The sequence below is a fragment of the Oncorhynchus kisutch genome, linkage group LG14, assembly GCF_002021735.2.
Source record: "Oncorhynchus kisutch isolate 150728-3 linkage group LG14, Okis_V2, whole genome shotgun sequence".
Lineage (NCBI taxonomy): Eukaryota > Metazoa > Chordata > Actinopteri > Salmoniformes > Salmonidae > Oncorhynchus > Oncorhynchus kisutch.
The window spans coordinates 28749133-28770513 of NC_034187.2; the positions used below are offsets into that span (position 1 = coordinate 28749133).

Below are 21381 nucleotides of genomic sequence, written 5' to 3' on the forward strand. Positions count from 1 at the left end.
AGAAGTTATTAACGTATACTTTGCTGCTGAATGAAGATTGATAGATAAACAGAGATTCATCTACTCTGTCTATTACCAAACTGCTTCAACAACATGTTATGACGTGAGTCTGCTTGCCCTGAAACATCACAGATTTGTCTCAAAGCACAGCAGGAAGTTGTCATTAAAAGTGGGGCTTCCAAAAAGACACAGCAGCTATTTATAGCATAGTGTACCCACACAGCCTCTGTGACTCCTCAGTGCTGGCACAGACACATAAAATATATTCAACAGGTCATGCAGGTCCTCTTTTAAATGGCAATGATGACGCTCGCTTGTTGCACCATGACATAGCATCAGAGAAAGGGTATTTTTAGTTCCATTGAATATGGGTGACACACACGCACACATCCCCTTCCAGACAAAAAGGACATCATGTGTTTTAATCTGAGGAAAAGAAGTGTGGCTAAATGGACTCTCCGATAGATTGGGGGGAGGACTGGGATGGGTGGGTGACACAGGACAAGTGCTGAGGAAGAGAGGAGTGCCAGCCCAAAGCTTCCCAAAGAGAGCTGCCCCCAGCTGGGATTAGCCTGCTAATCAGTCAGCCATAGTGACTCATTCTTCTGGAGCATTTTAGGAGGACCAGGAACCATTCAGCCTCCACTACACTGTAACATACTGTACTGTATGTCATGATGCACGGCCCTGACAGTACATTAGATTACATCGAGGATGGAACAGCAATGCCAGTGTAGCGACGTGTCGTTTTAATGTCTTGTGTTGAACATTGTGGAACATCATTTTTTCTGTCTGTCTATAATGCTGAACTTTTATGGGCTACTGACTTCCTCCAAGCTCTTAATTCAAGTCAACGGGCATTGCCCCATGTGATGTGGCAGGTAGCCTACTGGTTAGCCAGTAACTGAAAGGTTGCTAGATCGAATCCCTGAGCTGACTAGGTAAAAATCTGTTGTTCTGCCCCAGTGGGTTAACTGCAAGGCAGTTAACCCACTGTTCACAAGGGTGCCGAAGACATGGATGTCAATTAAGGCAGCCCCTTGCACCTCTTTGATTTAGAGGGGTTGGCTTGAATGCAGAAGACACATTTCAGTTGAATAGTTTCAGTTGGACAACTAGGTTTCTCCCTTTCCTAAAGCAAGTGAAATTGATAATAAACAAGGGTAAAAAATAAACATTACACTCAGAAACATTTCAAAGGAATAGAGACATTTAAAATGTCATACTATGGCTATTCTCTCTCTCTCAATTCAATATTTCTCTCTTTACGATAAAAGTTAATAAAAGTGGCCCTTCACACCTAGGTGCCACACCATGTGACCTCACAGGACTAGAAAAAGCACTACTCCCCCCTCTCTCTCTCTGTCATAGCCCTTATCCTCTTATCCCGCTGGACCTCTCAAACCTCAGGAGACTGAAGAAATGTGGCTTGTCACAAAAGCACTCACAAACCTTTACAGATGCACAATCGAGAGCATCCTGTCGGGTTGTATCACCGCCTGGTACGGCAACTGCTCCGCCCACAACCGTCAGGCTTTTCAGAGGGTAGTGAGGTCTGCACAACGCATCACCGGGGCCAAACTACCTGCCTTCCAGGACACCTACACCACCCGATGTCACAGAAAGGCCATAAAGATCATCAAGGACAAGGACAACAACCACAATCACCCGAGCCACTGCCTGTTCACCCCGCTATCATTCAGAAGGCGAGGTCAGTACAGGTGCATCAAAGCAGGGACCGAGAGACTGAAAAACAGCTTCTATCTCAAGGCCATCAGACTGTTAAACAGCCATCACTAACATTGAGTGGCTGCTGCCAACACACTGACTCAACTCCAGCCACTTTAATAATGGAAAAATGTATGTAAAAAATGTATCACTAGCCACTTTAAACAATGCCACTTAACGTAATGTTTACATACCCTACATTATACTGTACTCGATACCATCTACTGCATCTTGCCATCTTTATGTAATACATGTATCACTAGCCACTTTAAACTATGCCACTTTGTTTATATACCCTACATTACTCATCTCATATGTATATACTGTACTCGATACCATCTACTGCATCTTGTCTATGCCGTTCTGTACCATCACTCATTTTATTTTTTATTTTCATTTTGCCTTTATTTAACTAGGCAAGTCAGTTAAGAACAAATTCTTATTTTCAATGACGGCCTAGGAACAGTGGGTTAACTGACTGTTCAGGGGCAGAACGACAGATTTGTACCTTGTCAGCTCGGGGGTTTTAACTTGCAACCTTCCGGTTACTAGTCCAACGCTCTAACCACTAGGCTACCCTGCCGCCTCATTCATATATTTGTATCTACAAATTCTTCATCCCTTTACACTTGTGTGTATAAGGTAGTTGTTATATGAAATTGTTAGGTTAGATTACTCGTTGGTTATTACTGCAATTGTCGGAACTAGAAGCACAAGCATTTTGCTACACTCGCATTAACATCTGCTAACCATGTGTATGTGACAAATAAAATAGGATTTGATTTGATTTTGAGGAGGGAGAAGGACCTCCATCTCCAGCAGGCTGACCACAGGGCCTGGACCTTTGCTTTTAATGGAAAGAACAGGTGAACTGATAAGTTAGGGGAAATACATTTTAGGGAATAGTACCTGTAATCCAGTACAGAAATTGGGACGGAAGAACCCATGCACTAATCAGTCTTAGAAGGAGGCTTAGTCCTTAAAGAGCTAGTGTAGCCTGAATGGTGCATTTAAGCTAACCTTCTTCAAGGAAAGGAAGAGCCAGCTGACAGAGTAACCAGGGACACAACCCAAACGAGCAGTCCATGAGGGACCATCCAAACTCAGCAGAAATGAGCAAGAAACCACCACCAAGGAGCGGGTTGAGAGTTTCAAGATCCTCTGTGTCCACATCACCAACAGACTATCATGGTCTAAACACACCAAGACAATCGTGAATAGGGCACAACAACACCTTTCCCCATCAGGACACTGAAAAGATTTGGCATGGGTCCCCAGATCATCAAAATGTTATACAGCTGCACCATCGAGAGCATCCTGACTGGTTGCATCCCCGCCTGGTATAGAAACTGCTCGGCATCTGACCATAAGGCGCTACAGAAGGTAGTGCGTACAGCCCAATAAATCACTAGGGCCAAACTTCCTGCCATCCAGGACCTATATACTAGGCGGTGTCAGAGTAAGGCCCAAATAATGGTCAAAGTCTCCAGTCACCAGTCATAGACTGTTCTCTCTGTTACCACACGGCAAGCGGTACCTGAGTGCCAAGTCTATGTACAAAAGGCTCCTTAATTAACAGCTTCTACCACCAAGCCATAAGACTGCTGAACAATTAATCAAATGGCCACCCGGACTATTTACATAGTAATAAGTGTACACACTACCCTACACCAGATTGCGGGATGCTGTGAGTAGATCTGCAACACTGTACATTGTGCCTCTCCAATTGGTATAATCTATTATAGCAATATTGATATCTATATTTATTACATAGTGATAATACTCAACCATATCTCAAGTGATTTAACCACAGGTTAAGGGAGTAAATTATGGCAGTGAGAGGAGACTGATTAGGCAAACATTTCCAAAGCGGTGCGTCCAGACTACTGATTACAACGCTTGACCTGTATAGTGAGGATCAGACTACTAGAGGAATCTCTCACATCAGTGGCTCTGTTAGAACATATTCTCCCCTGGTTATTTCTGCTTTAGAGCGTAAAGTGAGCAGCCACAAGGTAATGAGGCTACTGTTCTGTTCTGGACAGTTCACAGGGATCATTTAACCACTCCTTTGCCTTCATGTGATAATGGTCATGACACATGTTATGGTTGGTGGTTTGGACAGTAAATCCAGTTTAGGACCACTAAGGATGGTAGGTATACTGGTGCCTGAAAATATCATGGTAGCTTACCTGGAAGCGGTATAAGGTCCCATCATCTTTGAGAGTGAGGACGTGGTCGGAGATGGGGAAGAGGTAACCCTGGGCAGCAATCAGGCTCCCTAAATGGATGGCTTCAGCTGCAGGAGCGAGAACAGGATACTAACGCTGAGTAGAGAAAAATGGCTTCCCTTTTTAATGCTTGAGTAGAGGCTGAGAACAGTGGTCATCCCTGTGAAATATGGCTGTGTACGTAGCAGGCATACCTGAGTCCTCAATTGAGAGGTTTTTCACCAGCCACAGGACAATGTCTGCTCCTGGTATTCAAAAGAGAAGAATGGTTGACAGTGACATTGAAATAGCATTGTACACACAGAAAGCCTCTACACAAAAGATGCAACAGTCCTTGAACTGCTCTCCCCTTAACAATCTATTACTTTTATCTTACAGCACAGCTACAATACTGACATAGTCGACCAATCAGCCTGTTATCCACCCTTAGTAACTTTTGGAAAAAATGTGTCTACTGTATGTATGCGGGTGACTCAACACTATACACGTCAGCTACTACAGTGAGTGAAATCACTGCAACACTTAACAAAGAGCCGCAGTTAGTTTCAGAGTGGCTGACAAGAAATAAGTTAGTCCTAAATATTTCAAAAACGAAAAACATTGTATTTGGGACTAATCATTCACTAAACCCTAAACCTCAACAAAATCTTGAGTAATGTGGAAATTGAGCAAGATGACGAGACTAAACTGCTTGGAGTAACCCTGGATTGTGAACTGTTATGATCAAAACATATTGATGCAACAGTAGCTAAGATTGGGAGAGGTCTGTCCATAATACGTCTAAAATAAAGTGCTGCTCTGCCTTCTTAACAACAATATCAACAAGGCGGGTCCCTAGTTTTATCACACCTGGACTACTGCCCAGTCGTGTGTGCAAGTGCCACAAAATGGGACTTGGGAAAATTACAACTGGCCCAGAACAGGGCAGCACGGCTGGCCCTTAAATGTGCACATAGAGCTAACATTAATAATATGCATGCCAATCTCTCATGGCTCAAAGTAGAGGAGAGATTGACTTCGTCACTGCTTGTTTTTGTAAGAAGTATTGACATGTTGAATGAACCGAGTTGTCTGTTTAAACTACCAGCACACAGCTCAGACACCCATGCATACCCCACAAGACATGCCACCAGAGGACTCTTCACAATCCCCAAGTCCAGAACAGACAATGGGAGGCGCACAATACTACAGTACATAGAGCCATGTGCACATGGAACTCAATTCCACATCAAGTAACTCACTAAAATCAGATTTGAAAAAATATTAAAAATACACCTTATGGAACAGTAGGCACTGTGAAGAGTCAAACACACAGGTACAAACACACATAACATACACACTATACACACATGTACACCTGGATTGTTATAGTAGAGTAGTGACCCGAGGGCACACACTTAATGTAATGTGAAATCTGTTGCAAAATGTATTTTGTGTTTAGAAATGCTATTATAATGTCTATTAATGCCTTACTTTTTGCTGGACCCCAGGAAGAGTAGCAGCTGCCTTGGCAGCAGCTAATGGGGATCCATAATAAATACAAATACAAATGCCCTTGGCTAAGGCTGAATGTGGCATAGGTGAGCAGGTGTTTGCAGGAACAATTCAAACAGAACAATGTGATCTTGGACTAACAATAGGCAGGAAACCAGGTCTTTTGTCTAACTCCTGGACAGCAAAATATTTGGCACAATGTTAGCACTTGGGAGTGAGGAGTGAGACTGAGAGAGTCAAGTGTGACACAGCAGGCCTAGGGAGACATGTGAGGGGGTGAGTCACACTCAGAGAGCATCCCCCCACCCACTCCCCACCAGCCCCATAGATACTGTTGACTCTGTTGACTCACAAGCTAACACACATACACCAGCCAAAACTGTCTTACTCACTCACACTGCCCCCTTAAACCATGTCACCCAACACACAACCAGCCACACTGCATAATGACAAGGGCAGCGACATACCAGACATCACATCAGGCTTCTCTGCCAAAACCTTACGGGCTGAGACTGCCTCATCTGTCCCAATCTGCAGAGGCAGCAATTCAAATGAGCCTGAAAGGTCATATTTGCTTTAATGATTCTGACTCCTTCTCTCTCTCTGCTGAGCTACACTGAGTCATCTCTCTCTCTCTGTCTCTCTGCCTCTCTCTCTGCCTCTCTCTCACACACACACATGCTGAACATGCAGCAACCACGCTCACACACACACACACACACACACACACACACACACACACACACACACACACACACACACACACACACACACACACACACACACACACACACACACACACACACACACACACACACACACACACACACACACACACACAACTGGTCACCTGATACCACACTGGGGATCTTGGACAGGAAGCTCTTGACAGTTCGGATGGCCACCCCTCCTGCCTTCTCATCCTGTATCCGCATAATGACGTCTTCAATCTAACAGGGAGAGGAGAAACAACACAAGTGATCAGGGTTAGAGCACGAACTAAAACTTCCACAGTTTCTCCATAAAAAGTATTACTTTTCATATTATAATCCAATGGTGATGGGGATTACTTGCTGTGTGCTGTGGCCTGCAAAAAAAGGTCTGTTTATTGAGCCCCACAGTTCCCACGGTAACAAGGCACTCCAATGGGAAGACGTTGAGGAAGTCTGTCAGAGTGATTCCTCAGAGGCTAAGATAAACATCACAACTCAAATGCACGGCAGGCAGTGAGCTCCCCACCACATCACACATCAGCAGCCTAAAATTAGGCATGGCCGCACCGTGCTCGCAACTCGCGACTCATGACAAAGACAGGAAACCACACTCCTCCATGCAAACATACACACACACCCTCTGGAAAACATTTCCCCTCACTCTACAGTCAGCCAATATCACTCGCACTGACACATTATGCACACATTTATAGCTCCTTGCAGCAGAGGTTTGCGTTAAGGTGGAGAAGCTTAATAAGGGCTATGTGGTGTGAAAACCTTGGCCTGGTTGTCAGGTCAGGTATGATGTGACTAGGATTAGTGTGTAAGACCTGATCTGCCAATGTCACACCACAAGGCTCCCAAGCACCACAAGCCCGGACTGATGGACTCTCAGACCAGAAATTCACACCAAATGATTTAGTACACTCATTATTATCCAGAGCCCACTGGCCATTAAATCCTTCATTTTGTGGCAAACACACATACACACACTGACTGTAACAAAGCTGATTATGCTCGAATGAATTCAAAATCCTGATTGTGTGCAAAAGCATATTTGATTTGGCTGCTCCCTTCACTTCCCCATCTCAGAAGGGTAATCTGTATTTATCTGCACTGTTAAAAGGGAGATGGCATGGTAGTCAGGAGTCAGAAACAATCAGAAAACACTCTTTATCAGTAATTTGTATAGAGCCCTATAGGGAACAGTGATAAAGTTAAGCAATTCCCTGTTGTGTGCCATTGCCATTCCATCATGTTCCTGACCCCCTTCTCTTCCTCTCCTCTCATCCATCATTTAAACTGACACATTTGCACGTGTGAAGTCGATCCATCAGCCTCCTTAGCTTCAGAATGTAATCTCTGAGCAAGCAAGCGCACCAAGAGCCAACTGCCTCCTCTCCTCAGTGGTTGCAGCAGGTTGCAGTTGCACGGCATGCCTCAGTACTGTGTACTCACTAGGACAACTATAGAGATGTGCAGCATTCTGGCCAATACAATTCACACGCCAAGGACAGTAAAGTAAGACTGCACAGATTTTCAACAAGTGTAAACAATCAGGAGGAACAATCACAAGTAGACCCAATCAGCATGTCTGTCTATGGCTATCATTTCCTTGCCAACCAGCTAAGTGTTAAGTAGATTACGCAGACCCTCAAATTGTCCATATTATATTTTAAAAATATATATATATATTTCACCTTTATTTAACTAGGTAGGCTAGTTGAGAACAAGTTCTCATTTGCAACTGTGACCTGGCCAAGATAAAGCAAAGCAGTTTGACACATACAACAACACAGAGTTACACATAGAATAAACAAACATACAATCAATAATACAGTAGGAAAATCTATATAAATCAAATTGTATTTGTCACATGCACATGGTTAGCAGATGTTAATGGTCACATGCACATGGTTAGCAGATGTTAATGCGAGTGTAGCGAAATGCTTGTGCTTCTAGTTCCAACAATGCAGTAATAAACAACGAGTAATCTAACCTAACAATTCCAAAACTACTACCTTATACACACAAGTGTAAAGGGATAAAGAATATGTACATAAAGATATGAATGAGTGATGGTACAGAACGGCATAGGCAAGATGCAGTAGATGGTATAGGGTACAGTATATACATATGAGATGAGTAATGTAGGGTATGTAAACAAAGTGGCATAGTTTAAAGTGGTTAGTGATGCATGTATTACATAAAGATGCAGTAGATGATATAGAGTACAGTATATACATATACATGAGATGAATAATGTAGGGTATGTAAACATTATATTAAGTAGCATTGTTTAAAGTGGCTAGTGATATATTTTACATCAATTTCCATCAATTCCCATTATTAAAGTGGCTGGAGTTGAGTCAGTGTGTTGGCAGCAGCCACTCAATGTTAGTGGTGGCTGTTTAACTGTCTGAAGGCCTTGAGATAGAAGCTGTTTTTCAGTCTCTAAGTCCCTGCTTTGATGCACCTGTACTGACCTCACCTTCTGGATGATAGCGGGGTGAACAGGCAGTGGCTCGGGTGGTTGCTGTCCTTGATGATCTTTATGGCCTTCCTGTGACATCAGGTGGTGTAGGTGTCCTGGAGGGCAGGTAGTTTGCCCCCGGTGATGCGTTGTGCAGACCTCACTACCCTCTGGAGAGCCTTACGGTTGTGGGCGGAGCAGTTTCCGTACCAGAAGTTGGAGGCGTGCGTGGCCACGCAGTCGTGGGTGAACAGGGAGTACAGGAGAGGGCTCAGAACGCACCCTTGTGGGGCCCCAGTGTTGAGGACCAGCGGGGTGGAGATGTTGTTACCTACCCTCACCACCTGGGGGCGGCCCGTCGGGAAGTCCAGTACCCAGTTGCACAGGGCGGGGTCGAGACCCAGGGTCTCGAGCTTGATGACGAGTTTGGAGGGTACTATGGTGTTAAATGCTGAGCTGTAGTCGATGAACAGCATTCTCACATAGGTATTCCTCTTGTCCAGATGGGTTAGGGCAGTGTGCAGTGTGGTTGAGATTGCATCGTCTGTGGACCTATTTGGGCGGTAAGCAAATTGGAGTGGGTCTAGGGTGTCAGGTAGGGTGGAGGGGATATGGTCCTTGACTAGTCTCTCAAAGCACTTCATGATGACGGAAGTGAGTGCTATAGGGCGGTAGTCGTTTAGCTCAGTTACCTTAGCTTTCTTGGGAACAGGAACAATGGTGACCCTCTTGAAGCAGACTGGGATAAGGATTGATTGAATATGTCCGTAAACACACCAGCCAGCTGGTCTGCGCATGCTCTGAGGGTGCGGCTGGGGATGCCGTCTGGGCCTGCAGCCTTGCGAGGGTTAACACGTTTAAATGTTTTACTCGCGTTGGCTGCAGTGAAGGAGAGTCCGCATGTTTTGGTTGCGGGCCGTGTCAGTGGCACTGTATTGTCCTCAAAGTGGGCAAAAAAGTTATTTTGTCTGCCTGGGAGCAAGACATCCTGGTCCGTGACGGGGCTGGTTTTCTTTTTGTAATCCGTGATTGACTGTAGACCCTGCCACATACCTCTTGTGTCTGAGCCATTGAATTGCGACTCTACTTTGTCTCTATACTGACGCTTAGCTTGTTTGATTGCCTTGCGGACGGAATAGCTACACTGTTTGTATTCGGTCATGTTTCCGGTCACCTTGCCCTGGTTAAAAGTAGCGGTTCGTGCTTTCAGTTTCACGCAAATGCTGCCATCAATCCACGGTTTCTGGTTTGGGAATGTTTTAATCGTTGCTATGGGAACGACATCTTCAATGTACGTTCTAATGAACTCGCTCACCGAATCAGCGTATTCGCTAATGTTGTTGTTGGACGCAGTGCGGAACATATCCCAGTCCACGTGATGGAAGCAGTCTTGAAGCGTGGAATCAGATTGGTCGGACCAGCGTTGAACCGACCTCAGCGCGGGAGCTTCTTGTTTTAGATTCTGTCTGTAGGCAGGGAGCAACAAAATGGAGTCGTGGTCAGCTTTTCCGAAAGTGCAAGTAGACAATGGACCTGATCGGACAGCTCAGAGCCTCTGCTCTTTTCTGTCCATAAGAAACAATTGGATTGGTGGAAGAGGCAGGGCAGGCCAGGAGCAAGGAAGGAGGGTGTGGTCAAGCAAGGCATCCCCCGAGGATGAATGCCCTAAGGCTTTTATCAGAACGGTCGTAGATTAGTTTCGCCTTTTTGCTTTTCCCGACATGAGTTTGTGGTGTTTTGTTTTAAAAATAGAAGTAAAAAATTAAAAATTTAAAAATTTAAAAGAAGTAAAAGAGTAAATAAATAAATAAAGGATTTTTTTTAAAACGGCATTAAAATTATAGCTCACAGCTGTGCATGGGAGAGGGGTGGGGACGCTAAAGAGTGCATTCACATATATTTACACATTTTCATACACACACATTTTTTGGGGGGGTATTTTGTATTTTTGTATTTTTTCTTCTAGGTCAGTTTCAGCATTATGGACATGAGTGTATCTGTGGTCCATTTGGCCTGTTCCACGGCTTCCTTCCAAAAGGAGGGCGGGGGAGGGCCTTATATGCGTCGCGGAAGTTAGAATAGCAATGATCCAAGGTTTTACCAGCCCTGGTTGCGCAATCGATATGCTGATGCAATTTAGGGAGTCTTGTTTTCAGATTAGCCTTGTTAAAATCCCCAGCTACAATGAATGCAGCCTCAGAACATGTGGTTTCCAGTTTGCAAAGAGTCAAATAAAGTTAGTTCAGAGCCATCGATATGTCTGCTTGGGGGGGAATATATACGGCTGTGATTATAATCGAAGAAAATTCCCTTGGTAGATAATGCGGTCGACATTTGATTGTGAGGAATTCTAAATCAGGTGAACAGAAGGACTTGAGTTCCTGTATGTTGTTGTGTCCACACTCACGTCTCATAAGGCATACGCCCCCGCCCCTCTTCTTACCAGAAAGATGTCGGCGCGATGCGTGAAGAAACCAGCTGGCTGCACCTTTTCCGTTAGCGTCTCTCAAGTGAGCCATGTTTCCGTGAAGCAAAGAACGTTACAGTCTCTGATGTCCCTCTGGAATGCTACCCTTGCTCGGATTTCATCAACCTTGTTGTCAAGAGACTGGACATTGGCGAGAAGTGTGCTAGGGAGTGGTGCGCGATGTGCCCGTCTCCGGAGCCTGACCAGAAGACCGCTTTGTTTCCCTCTTTTACGACGTCTTTGTTTTGGGTCGCAGGCTGGGATCCATTCCGTTGTCCTGAGTGAAAGGACCCGCTTCGGGAAAGTCATATTCGGGAAAGTCATATTCCTGGTCGTACTGATGGTGAGTTGACGTTACAGCATGTGCAAATGAGGTAGGATAAGAGAGGTAATGCAATAAATCGGCCATGGTGGCAAAGTAATTACAATATAGCAATTAAACACTGAAATTGTAGGATGTGCAGAGGATGAATGTGCAAGTTGAAATACTGGGGTGCAAAGCAGCAAGATAAATAAATAAATACAGTATGGGGACGAGGTAGATTGGATGAGCTATTTACAGATGAGCTATGTACAGGTGCAGTGATCTGTGAGCTGCTCTGACAGCTGGTGCTTAAAGATAGTGAGGGAGGTAAGAGTCTGCAGCTTCAGAGATTTTTGCAGTTCGTTCCAGTCATTGGCAGCAGAGAACTGGAAGGAGAAGCAGCCAAAGGAAGAATAGGGTTTGGGGGTGACCAGTGCTGCTATGGTGATCAGTGAGCTGAGATAAGGCGGGGATTTACCTAGCAGAGACTTGTAGATGACCTGGAGCCAGTGGGTTTGGCGACGAGTATGAAGCGAGGGCCAGCCAACGAGAGCATACAGGTTGCAGTGGTGGGTAGTATATGGGGCTTTGGTGACAAAACGGATGGCACTGTGATAGACTGCATCCAATTTGTTGAGTAGAGTATTGGAGGCTATTAGGTAAATGACATTGCCGAAGTCGAGGATCGGTAGGATGGTCAGTTTTACGATGTATGTTTGGCAGGAGGAGTGAAAGATGCTTTGTGCGAAATAGGAAGCCGATTCTAGATTTTATTTTGGATTGGAGATGTTTAATGTGAGTCTGGAAGGAGAGTTTACAGTCTAAACAGACACCTAGGTATTTGTAGTTGTCCACATAAGTCAGAACCGTCCAGAGTAGTGATGCTGGATGGGTGGGCAGGTGCGGGCAGCGATCGATTGAAGAGCATGCATTTAGTTTTACTTGAATATAAGAGCAGTTGGAGGCCACGGAGGGAGAGTTGTATGGCATTGAAACTCATCTGAAGGTTAGTTAACACAGTGTCCAAAGAAGGGCCAGAGGTATACAGAATGCTGTCGTCTGTGTAGAGGTGTATCAGAGAATCACCAGCAGCAAGAGCGACATAATTGATGTATACAGAGAAGAGAGTCAGCCCGGGAATTGAACCCTGTGGCACCCCCACAGAGTGGCACCCCCACAGGTCCGGACAACAGGCCCTCCGATTTGACACACTGAACTCTATCGGAGAAGTAGTTGGTGATCCAAGTGAGGCCGTCATTTGAGAAACCAAGGCTGTTGAGTCTGCCGATAAGAATGTTGTGATTGACAGAGTCGAAAGCCTTGGCCAGGTCGATGAATACAGCTGCACAGTAATGTCTCTTATTGATGGCAGTTATGATATCGTTTAGGACCTTGAGCGTGGCTAAGGTGCACCCATGACCAGCTCGGAAACCAGATTGCATAGCGGAGAAGGTAGATTCGAAATGGTCAGTAATCTGTTTGTTAACTTGGCTTTCAAAGCCCTTAGAAAGGCAGGGTAGAATAGATATAGGTCTGTAGCAGTTTGGGTCTAGAGTGTCTCCCCCTTTGAAGAAGGGGATGACCGCGGCAGCTTTCCAATCTATGGGAATCTCAGACGATACGAAAGAGAGGTTGAACAGACTAGTAAATGGGATTGCAACAATTTTGGCAGATAATTTTAGAAAGAGAGGGTCCATATTGTCTAGCCTGATGATTTGTAGGGGTCCAGATTTTGCAGCTCTTTTAGAATATCAGCTATCTGGATTTGGGGGAAGGAGAAGTGGGGGAGGTTTGGGTGAGTTGCTGTGGGGAGCGCAGGGCTGTTGACCGGGGTAGGGGTAGCCAGGTGGAAAGCATGGCCAGCCATAGAAAAATGCTTATTGAAATTCTCAATTATTGTGGATTTACCGGTAGTGACAGTGTTTCCTAGCCTCAGTGCAGTGGGCAGCTGGGAGGAGGTGCTCTTATTCTCCATGGACTTTACAGTGTCCCAGAACAATTTAGAGTTTGTACCACAGGATCCAAATTTCTGTTTGAAAAAGCTAGCCTTAGCTTTCCTAACTGCCTGTGTATATTGCTTCCTAACTTCCCTGAAAAGATGCATATCACGGGGATATTCAATGCTAAATCAGAACGTGTTTTTGTGCTGGTCAAGGGCAGACAGGTCTGGAGAGAACCAAGGGCTATATCTATTCCTGGTTCTACGTTTTTTGAATGGGGCATGCTTATTTAAGATGGTGAGGAAGGCACTTTTAACGAATAACCAGGGATCCTCTATTGACGGAATGAGGTCAATATCCTTCCAGGGGTCCAGAGTGAGCTTCAGGAGTATCCCAGGAGCCCTAGCCGGGAGATGGGTCTAGCATGGGCTAGCGCCAGGCTAGTTGGTGCTAGCTCCGGGATGGAAACGTTAGCCAGGAGTAGTCAACCCGGGTTGCAGTTAGCTAGCTGCGATGATCCAGATGAAAAGGTTCAGAGTTTGTTGTAGGAATCCGGGGATATGGAGAGAAAAATAGATCCGGTATGCTCTGGTTTGAAACGCGTTGTACGAACTGGCGAGAGCTTTCCGAGCTAAAGGTTAGCGGATGACCGCTAGCAGTGGTTAGCTGATTGATAGATGATAGCTGAAAGCTAGTTAGCTCGCTAGCTTCAATTGAGGTATTCCAGTTCGGAGGTAAATAGAAATACTTTAGAAAAAGAACAGATCCGCACCACATTGGGTGAGGCGGGTTGCCGGAGTGTATTTTGAAGTTGAGGTTTAGGAAAAATATAAAAAAGAATGCGAAGAAAATATATAAAAAGATATATGGGACACGACAAGACGCCATCTTGGAACAAAATATATATATACCTGAGCAACACATTTGAGATGCTTATGGATTTAATAATAGCCCTATAATGTTTCAGACCGAGGAGAGGAGGAGAAATAGTGAGGCAAGACAATTACAATTCTCTCACCATGAGTGTCTTCATATGAATTATTAAATGAAAGCTCATCCACAGAGAATTTCTGCCTTTACACAGACTGTGCTGTTGCTGTGCTGTTGATACCTCTTCACAGACTGCTCTTAGAGAGAGAGAGAGAGAGAGACCACACTGCATCAACTCTGTATTTTCAGAGAGAATAAACAGAGATTTTACAGTATGCTACAGTAACATTCCTGTCTTTAGCCGGTGTGTTGTGAGCAGAGACATTTTAGAATGGCACAATCAGTCAACCATATTTACTGCCTTCCAGTGTATGAATACAAACCTTGAGACAAACCAATGGGGAAAAAGCTTAGAAACCATTTCCATTTTGTACAATGCAGTGCCTCTCCACACACCCTGAGAAAGTCAGTGAAAGGATTGAGTTATTTTGTTCTTGTGTAATAATGGATCTTGAACTCCATAACAGCATTTAAAATAACTCATTATCTCCCTATAGGATGACAGTGGACATGAAGTACTTGGCAGGGGTACAGAACCTTGTCGTATCTTTTCGCTATGGAAGCTAATGGTGTTTGCAGCTTGGTGTGGAGGGCTTTGAGAGCTGAACATTCCTGCTAGCAGGCGATAACAGCACTTTACCCCTCTGCACTGAGCTCTATAAACTGCAATCGCGTGCGCACGTGTGTGTGTGTGTGTGTGTGTGTGTGTGTGTGTGTGTGTGTGTGTGTGTGTGTGTGTGTGTGTGTGTGTGTGTGTGTGTGTGTGTGTGCGTGCGTGTGCTGGGCCCCGTTGTCAACAATCTCTCTTATCAGTGAGACTACTGAGGGCCCATGCTGCTGTCAGGGGAGTGCCACCATTTCACTCAGCCAGACGCCCCGGGACGCACCCTGACCAGCCATTACAGAGTGGAGTGTGAGGGCCCAGTGGAGGTAACAGGGTCAGGCACGTGTGAGAGTGGCTGTTTGAACCTACAGAAGCCTAATGATGCTAGAATCTTATAAACACAATTTATAAACACAGAAACACCATGAGGTCTTGTGGTACCGTGTAAGCTGTGTGGTTTCGATTACCAACTGGAGTTTCTATCTCATTGAAACAGTGGTTTCAGTTGAAATAATGTCTGTAGGGAGCGACTACTGGATACGAGAAAGAACTACATTTCCACCAACCAGGATGTGCCTTGAGCCTTTGCTCAAATTCTGACTAATACTAACTACAGTACCTTAAATCTGTAAATGGTGCGAGACAAGTTAATAATAAGATAAAATAAGTCTCCCAAAATGAGGCCTTGATAAAAAATGTATAAGGCTGTAATAGAGCATTAATGATTCAACATCCGTCACCTCCACAGACACACTCGTCATTGACATTTATGGCTGTGAAAGTCATGATGGCCAATCGGAAAACTTTTAAGACTGTTTTCTGACCTACTTTCTTCTAAATGAGGTTCTCTGTACTGCTCAATTAACATATGAGCAGAGCCCAACAATTTGAAATATAGAATAGACTTCTGATAAGTGCATATTGGATAAATGTAAACTCTTTCTACGTGCAGTGAGAGTTCACAGACCCAGTACATTCTTCTGACTTGCTCTGGATATCTTCATATGGATTAGTGCATGCTTTCTAACAGTCCAAAGCCATCACAATGAACTGTTTATGGAGCAAGTAACTTTTAGGCAAGAAATCAAACATACTTTTTTTTCTCCTAGGACCAGCCAGGCATCACACTGTGGGAATAGCAATCTGATATCTAGCTTGGTGCCAGCTGGTCTGGTCTGCTCTAGGGATGCAGGTGTGAATGAGGGCTGCTGGGGTAGAGAGAGTCTCCCTGTACCGTCTATGGTCCAGAGGGGGGCCTGCTGCAGGTCTAATCATGAAGAGGGGGCTCCGGGTGTTAGGGAGCCTCTCCTGGATTTGTTTCACCAGGGAGAGAAACTGTGACAGCTACTGGGACAACCCTCACATGCAGCAGGACAAGCAATGACTGGAAAGGCCAAAAGTGGAGAAACCAAATACACACATACAGTATAGTTTACAGTCACTCACCTCCCTCCCTGGTGCTTTAGGCAGTCATTACGAAACCCATGTACCTGCTCAAGCCATTACTCTCTTTCCTGCTGACTTATCAACAATGTAGAATGTCTTGAAAACAGAAATGCATTAATTGAGGAATGTGTATTGGAAATAGTCCCATGATAATTCTCAACAGGATACATCTCAGTTATGCGTGCGTTTTCAGTGTTTTATGACAGTATGTTCCTGTTCCCAAGCGGATAATTTTGCACCTTATACTGAAGCCATTTTCCTCCACCAACATAGCTCATCCTTTTGATCACAGGAAAGCCTGGATTGTACTGCAAACACATCTAAATGAATCTTTCAGCGTGGAGAAAAAGCATAATCACTAAAATCCTGGTTTGGATTTAAGCTCCAGAAAGTGAAAATCCATATTCTACCACATCCTTGCTGTTTCATTGTTCTGATGAGAGTCTTTGGGTTGTGGTTGTTAAACTGTAAGGTTGGCACACAATGCAGGAGGAAGTTATGATCATGCACTGTAGCATAAGACAACTCATTTCAGGGGGGGCATTGGGCTTCTGAAAAAGAACCCTCAGCCACGTTTCCACAGCTAAGACTGTGACCGCTTCAACCTTGCTTCTGCAATACTCAGTATGTTGAAAACGTATTTATTCTTATAAAAATCTAATCCAGACATTGTTACAGCGACAGGCCAAAGTTTTAGAAGTGAGTCCGAGTCACATACTCTGCTCAGACAGTTCATCTGTAGCACCTTCACATTGCCACAGGCAGGGCATCAGCAGTTTTCATTGTTAACTTTTCAGCCAGTAACCTCAGTGGTCATTCAACATTCTGAGCCTGCTCTGGTAAGATGGGGCAGAGGTGCAGCATACTGAAAAAGACCCAATTAGCTGCAGCTTGATTGACTGTTCAGCCTGCAGGCCTACTGTGGCCGAGGTCCACAGGAAAAGCCCAAGTGTGAATATGTGTGTGATTCAGAACCAAGGCCTACATGGTTAAAGTGTTGATGGCAATGGGAGTTGCCTGCTTGCGCCAGTTGGAGCTCCCTTGTTAAAGAGACTAATAAGAGACTAATAATGGTGCCGGAGGAGATGGCTCCTCACCAATTGTGCTTGTGGTTTTTCACATTATTTTTAACTTATTTTGTACATAATTTTTCTGCCACTGTCTCTTATGACCAAAAATTGTTTCTAGATATTAGGACAGTGATTCCTCACCTCGTACTGGACCAAGATTTTTTCTTTAACGAGTCGGACGCAAAGGATTTACTAAAAACACCGGACAAGGCCCAAATCACCGTCATGAAGAAGAGACAGAGATATTGGGGATGTAGGTCGGGTTGCCTTGTAAGGATCTGACGGCAAGTGGGTAAACCGCCTCTACCATCAGTCCTATTAGCCAACGTGATTGGATAATAAACTGGATGAGCTCCGATCAAGACTATCTTACCAACGGGACATTAAAAACTGTAATATCTTACGTTTTACTGAGACGTGGCTGAACGACGAAATGGATAACATATAGCTGCCTCCGGTAAGACAGGGGGTAGTGGTCTGTGTCTATTTGTCAATAACAGCTGGTGCACAAAATCTAATATTAAGGAAGTCTCAAGGTTTTGCTCATCTCATGATAAACTATAGACCACACTATTTACCAAGAGAGTTTTCATCTACATTTTTCATAGCTGTCTATTTACCACCACAAACCGATGCTGGCCCTAAGAACGCACTCAACAAGCTGTATAAGGCCATAAGCAAACAAGAAAATGCTCATCCAGAGATGGCTCTCCTAGTGGCCGGGGACTTTAATGCAGGGAAACTTGAATCCGTTTGAACTAATTTCTATCAGCATGTTACAAGAGCAACCAGAAGGGACAAAAACTATAGACCACCTTTACTCCACACACAGAGACACGAACAAAGCTCTCCCTCACCCTCCATTTGGCAAATCTGACCATAACTCTATCCTCCTGATTCCTGCTTACAAGCAAAAACTAAAGCAGGAAGTACCAGTGACTCGCTCAATACGGAAGTGGTCAGATGATGCAGATGCAAAGCTACCTGACTGTTTTGCTAGCACAGACTGGAATATAATATTTCAACTCCCGATCGGTGCAGCGGTCTAAGGCACTGCATCTCAGTGCTAGAGGCATCACTACAGACCCTGGTTCGATCCTGGACTGTATCACAACCAGACGTGATCGGGAGTCCCATAGAGTGGCGCACAATTGGCCCAGAGTTGTGAGGGTTTGGCCAGGGTAGGGCGTCATTGTAAATAAGAATTTGTTCTTAACTTCACTAGGGTAGGGGGCACTATTTTCACTTCCGGATGAAAAGCATGCCCAAAGTAAACTGCCTGCTAGTCAGGCCCAGAAGCTAGGATATGGATATAATTGGTTGATTTGGATGTAAAACATTACAAAGTTTCCAAAACTGCTAAAATACTGTCTGTGAATATAACAGAACTGATTTGGCAGGCGAAAACCTGAGTTAGTTTTCTATTGAATGCCATTACAGTATCCATTTTTTTAACCTTTATTTAACTAGGCAAGTCAGTTAAGAACAAATTCTTATTTTCAATGACAGCCTAGGAACAGTGGGTTAACTGCCTGTTCAGTGGCAGAACGACAGATTTGTACCTTGTCAGCTCGGGGGTTTTAACTTGCAACCTTCCGGTTACTAGTCCAACGCTCTAACCACTAGGCTACCCTGCCGCCCCCATTGACTTAGGACTTAAATTGCACTTCCTATGGCTTCCACTAGATGTCAACAGTCTTTAGAAATGGTTTCAGGCTTGTATTCTGAAAAATGAGAGAGTAAGACTGCTCTGAATGAGTGGACCCTACAGTGTCCCAGAGATTTTTCATGCGCACGACCGAGAGTCCGCCTTTCTTGTTTACCTTTTATATTGACGACGTTATTGACCGGTTGAAATATTATTGATTATTTAGGCTAAAAACAACCCGAGGCTTGATTATAAACACAGTTTGAAATGTTTCTATGAACTTTACGGATATTATTTGGATTTTTCGTCTGCCTGTGGTGACTGCGTTTGAGCTTGTGGATTACTGAACAAAATGCGCAAACAACGTTTTTTTGATATAAACAGGGACTTTATCGAACAAAACAAACATTTATTGAGTAAATGGGAGTCTTGTGAGTGCAACTATATAAAGATCATCAAAGGTAAGTGATTAATTTTATCTCTATTTCTGACTTGTGTAACTCCTCTACTTGGCTGGTAACTGTTTGTAATTGTCGGCTGGGCGCTGTTCTCAGATAATCGCATGGTATGCTTTCGCCGTAAAGCCTTTTTGAAATCTGACACCGTGGTTGGATTAACAAGAAGTTAATATTTAAACTGATGTTTAACACTTGTATGTTTTATGAATTTTTATAATGAGTATATCTGTTTTTGAATTTGGCGCTCTGAAATTTCACTGGATGTTGGCCAGGTGGGATGCTAGCGTCCCACGTACCCTAGTGAGGTTAACTGACTTGCCTAGTTAAATAAAATATTATTTTGATGGCATTGAGGAGTACACCACATCAGTCACTGGCTTCATCAATTAGTGCATCGATGATGTCATCCCCACAGTGACCGTACGCACATACCCCAACCAGAAGCCACAGAATACAGGCAACATCCTCACTGAGCTAAAAGGTAGAGCTGCTGCTTTCAAGGAGTGGGACTCTAACCCAGAAGCTTATAAGAAATCCCACTATGCCCTCCGACAAAACATCAAACAGGCAAAATGTCAATACAGGACTAAGATTGAATCCTACTACACCGGTTCCGACGCTCGTCAAACCTTTAAACAGGTCAACATTCACAAGACGGTTTACCAGGACGTGTACTCCGAGCTTGTGCTGACCAACTGGCAGTTGTCCTCACTGACATTTTCAACCTGTCCCTGACCGAGTCTGCAATACCAACATGTTTCAAGCAGACCCTCATAGTCCCTGTCCCTAAGAACACCAAGGTAACATGCCTAAATTACTACCGACCCGTAGCACTCACGTCTGTAGCCATGAAGGGCTTTGAAATGGTGGTCATGGCTCAAATCAACACCATTATCCCAGAAACCCTAGACCCACTCCAATTTGTATACCAATCCAACAGATCCCCAGATGACGCAGTCTCTATTGGACTCCACACTGCCTTTTCCCACCTGGACAAAAGGAACACCTACGTGAGAATGCTATTCATTGACTTCAACTAAGCGTTCAACCCCATAGTGCCCTCAAAGCTCATTACTAAGCTAGAGACCCTGGGACTAAACACCTCCTTCTGCAACTCGATCCTGGACTTCCTGACAGGCCTCCCCCAGGTGGTAAGGGTAGGTAAAAACACTTCTGCCACGCTGATCCTCAACACGGGTCCCCTCAGGGGTTTGTGTTCAGTCCCCTCCTGTACTCCCTGTTCACCCATGACTGCATGGCCAAGCACGACTCCAACACCATCATTCATTTTGCCAATGACACAACACTGGCAGTGTGGTGCCAGGACAACAACCTCTCCCTCAAAGTGATCAAGACAAAGGAGATGATCGTGGACTACAGCAAAAGGAGGGCTGAGCACGCCCCCATTCTCATTGACGGGGCTGTAGTGGAGCAGGTTGAGAGCTTCAAGTTCCTTGGTTTCCACATCACCAACAAACTACATGGTCCAAACACACCAAGACAGTCATGAAGAAGGCATGACAATGCCTATTCCCCCTCTAGAGACTGAAAAGATTTGCGTGGTTCCTCAGATCCTCAAAATTTATACAGCTGCACCATCGAGAGCATCACCACCTGGTATGGCAATTGTTTGGCCTCCGACCGCAAGGCACTACAGAAGGTAGTGTACTGGGTCCAAGCTTCCTGCCATCCAGGACCTCTATATTTGGCGGTGTCAGAGGAAGGCCCTAAAAATGGTCAAAGACTTCAGCCACCCTGGTCATAGACTGTTCTCTCTGCTACCGCACTTTACAGTCACTTTACAGTCACTTTACC

General features: G+C 44.6%; 1 protein-coding gene across 6 annotated transcripts in view; it reads right to left on the bottom strand.

Annotated features, from left to right (window-relative positions):
• LOC109904035 (regulator of G-protein signaling 6) overlaps nt 1-21381 on the bottom strand; it is a 68051-nt gene that overhangs the window by 23745 nt on the left and 22925 nt on the right. For all 6 annotated transcript variants that reach the window (XR_004202736.1, XR_004202737.1, XM_020501103.2 and 3 more), the window contains exons 3-5: nt 6304-6403; nt 4154-4204; nt 3921-4027 (exon numbers count right to left, since the gene is read on the bottom strand). Coding sequence is in view for 4 of the 6 variants with exons in the window: in XM_020501103.2 (XP_020356692.1) it covers nt 3921-4027; nt 4154-4204; nt 6304-6403 (258 nt within the window). In the remaining 2 variants the exon portion in view is untranslated. The remainder of the gene's footprint in view (nt 1-3920; nt 4028-4153; nt 4205-6303; nt 6404-21381) is intronic.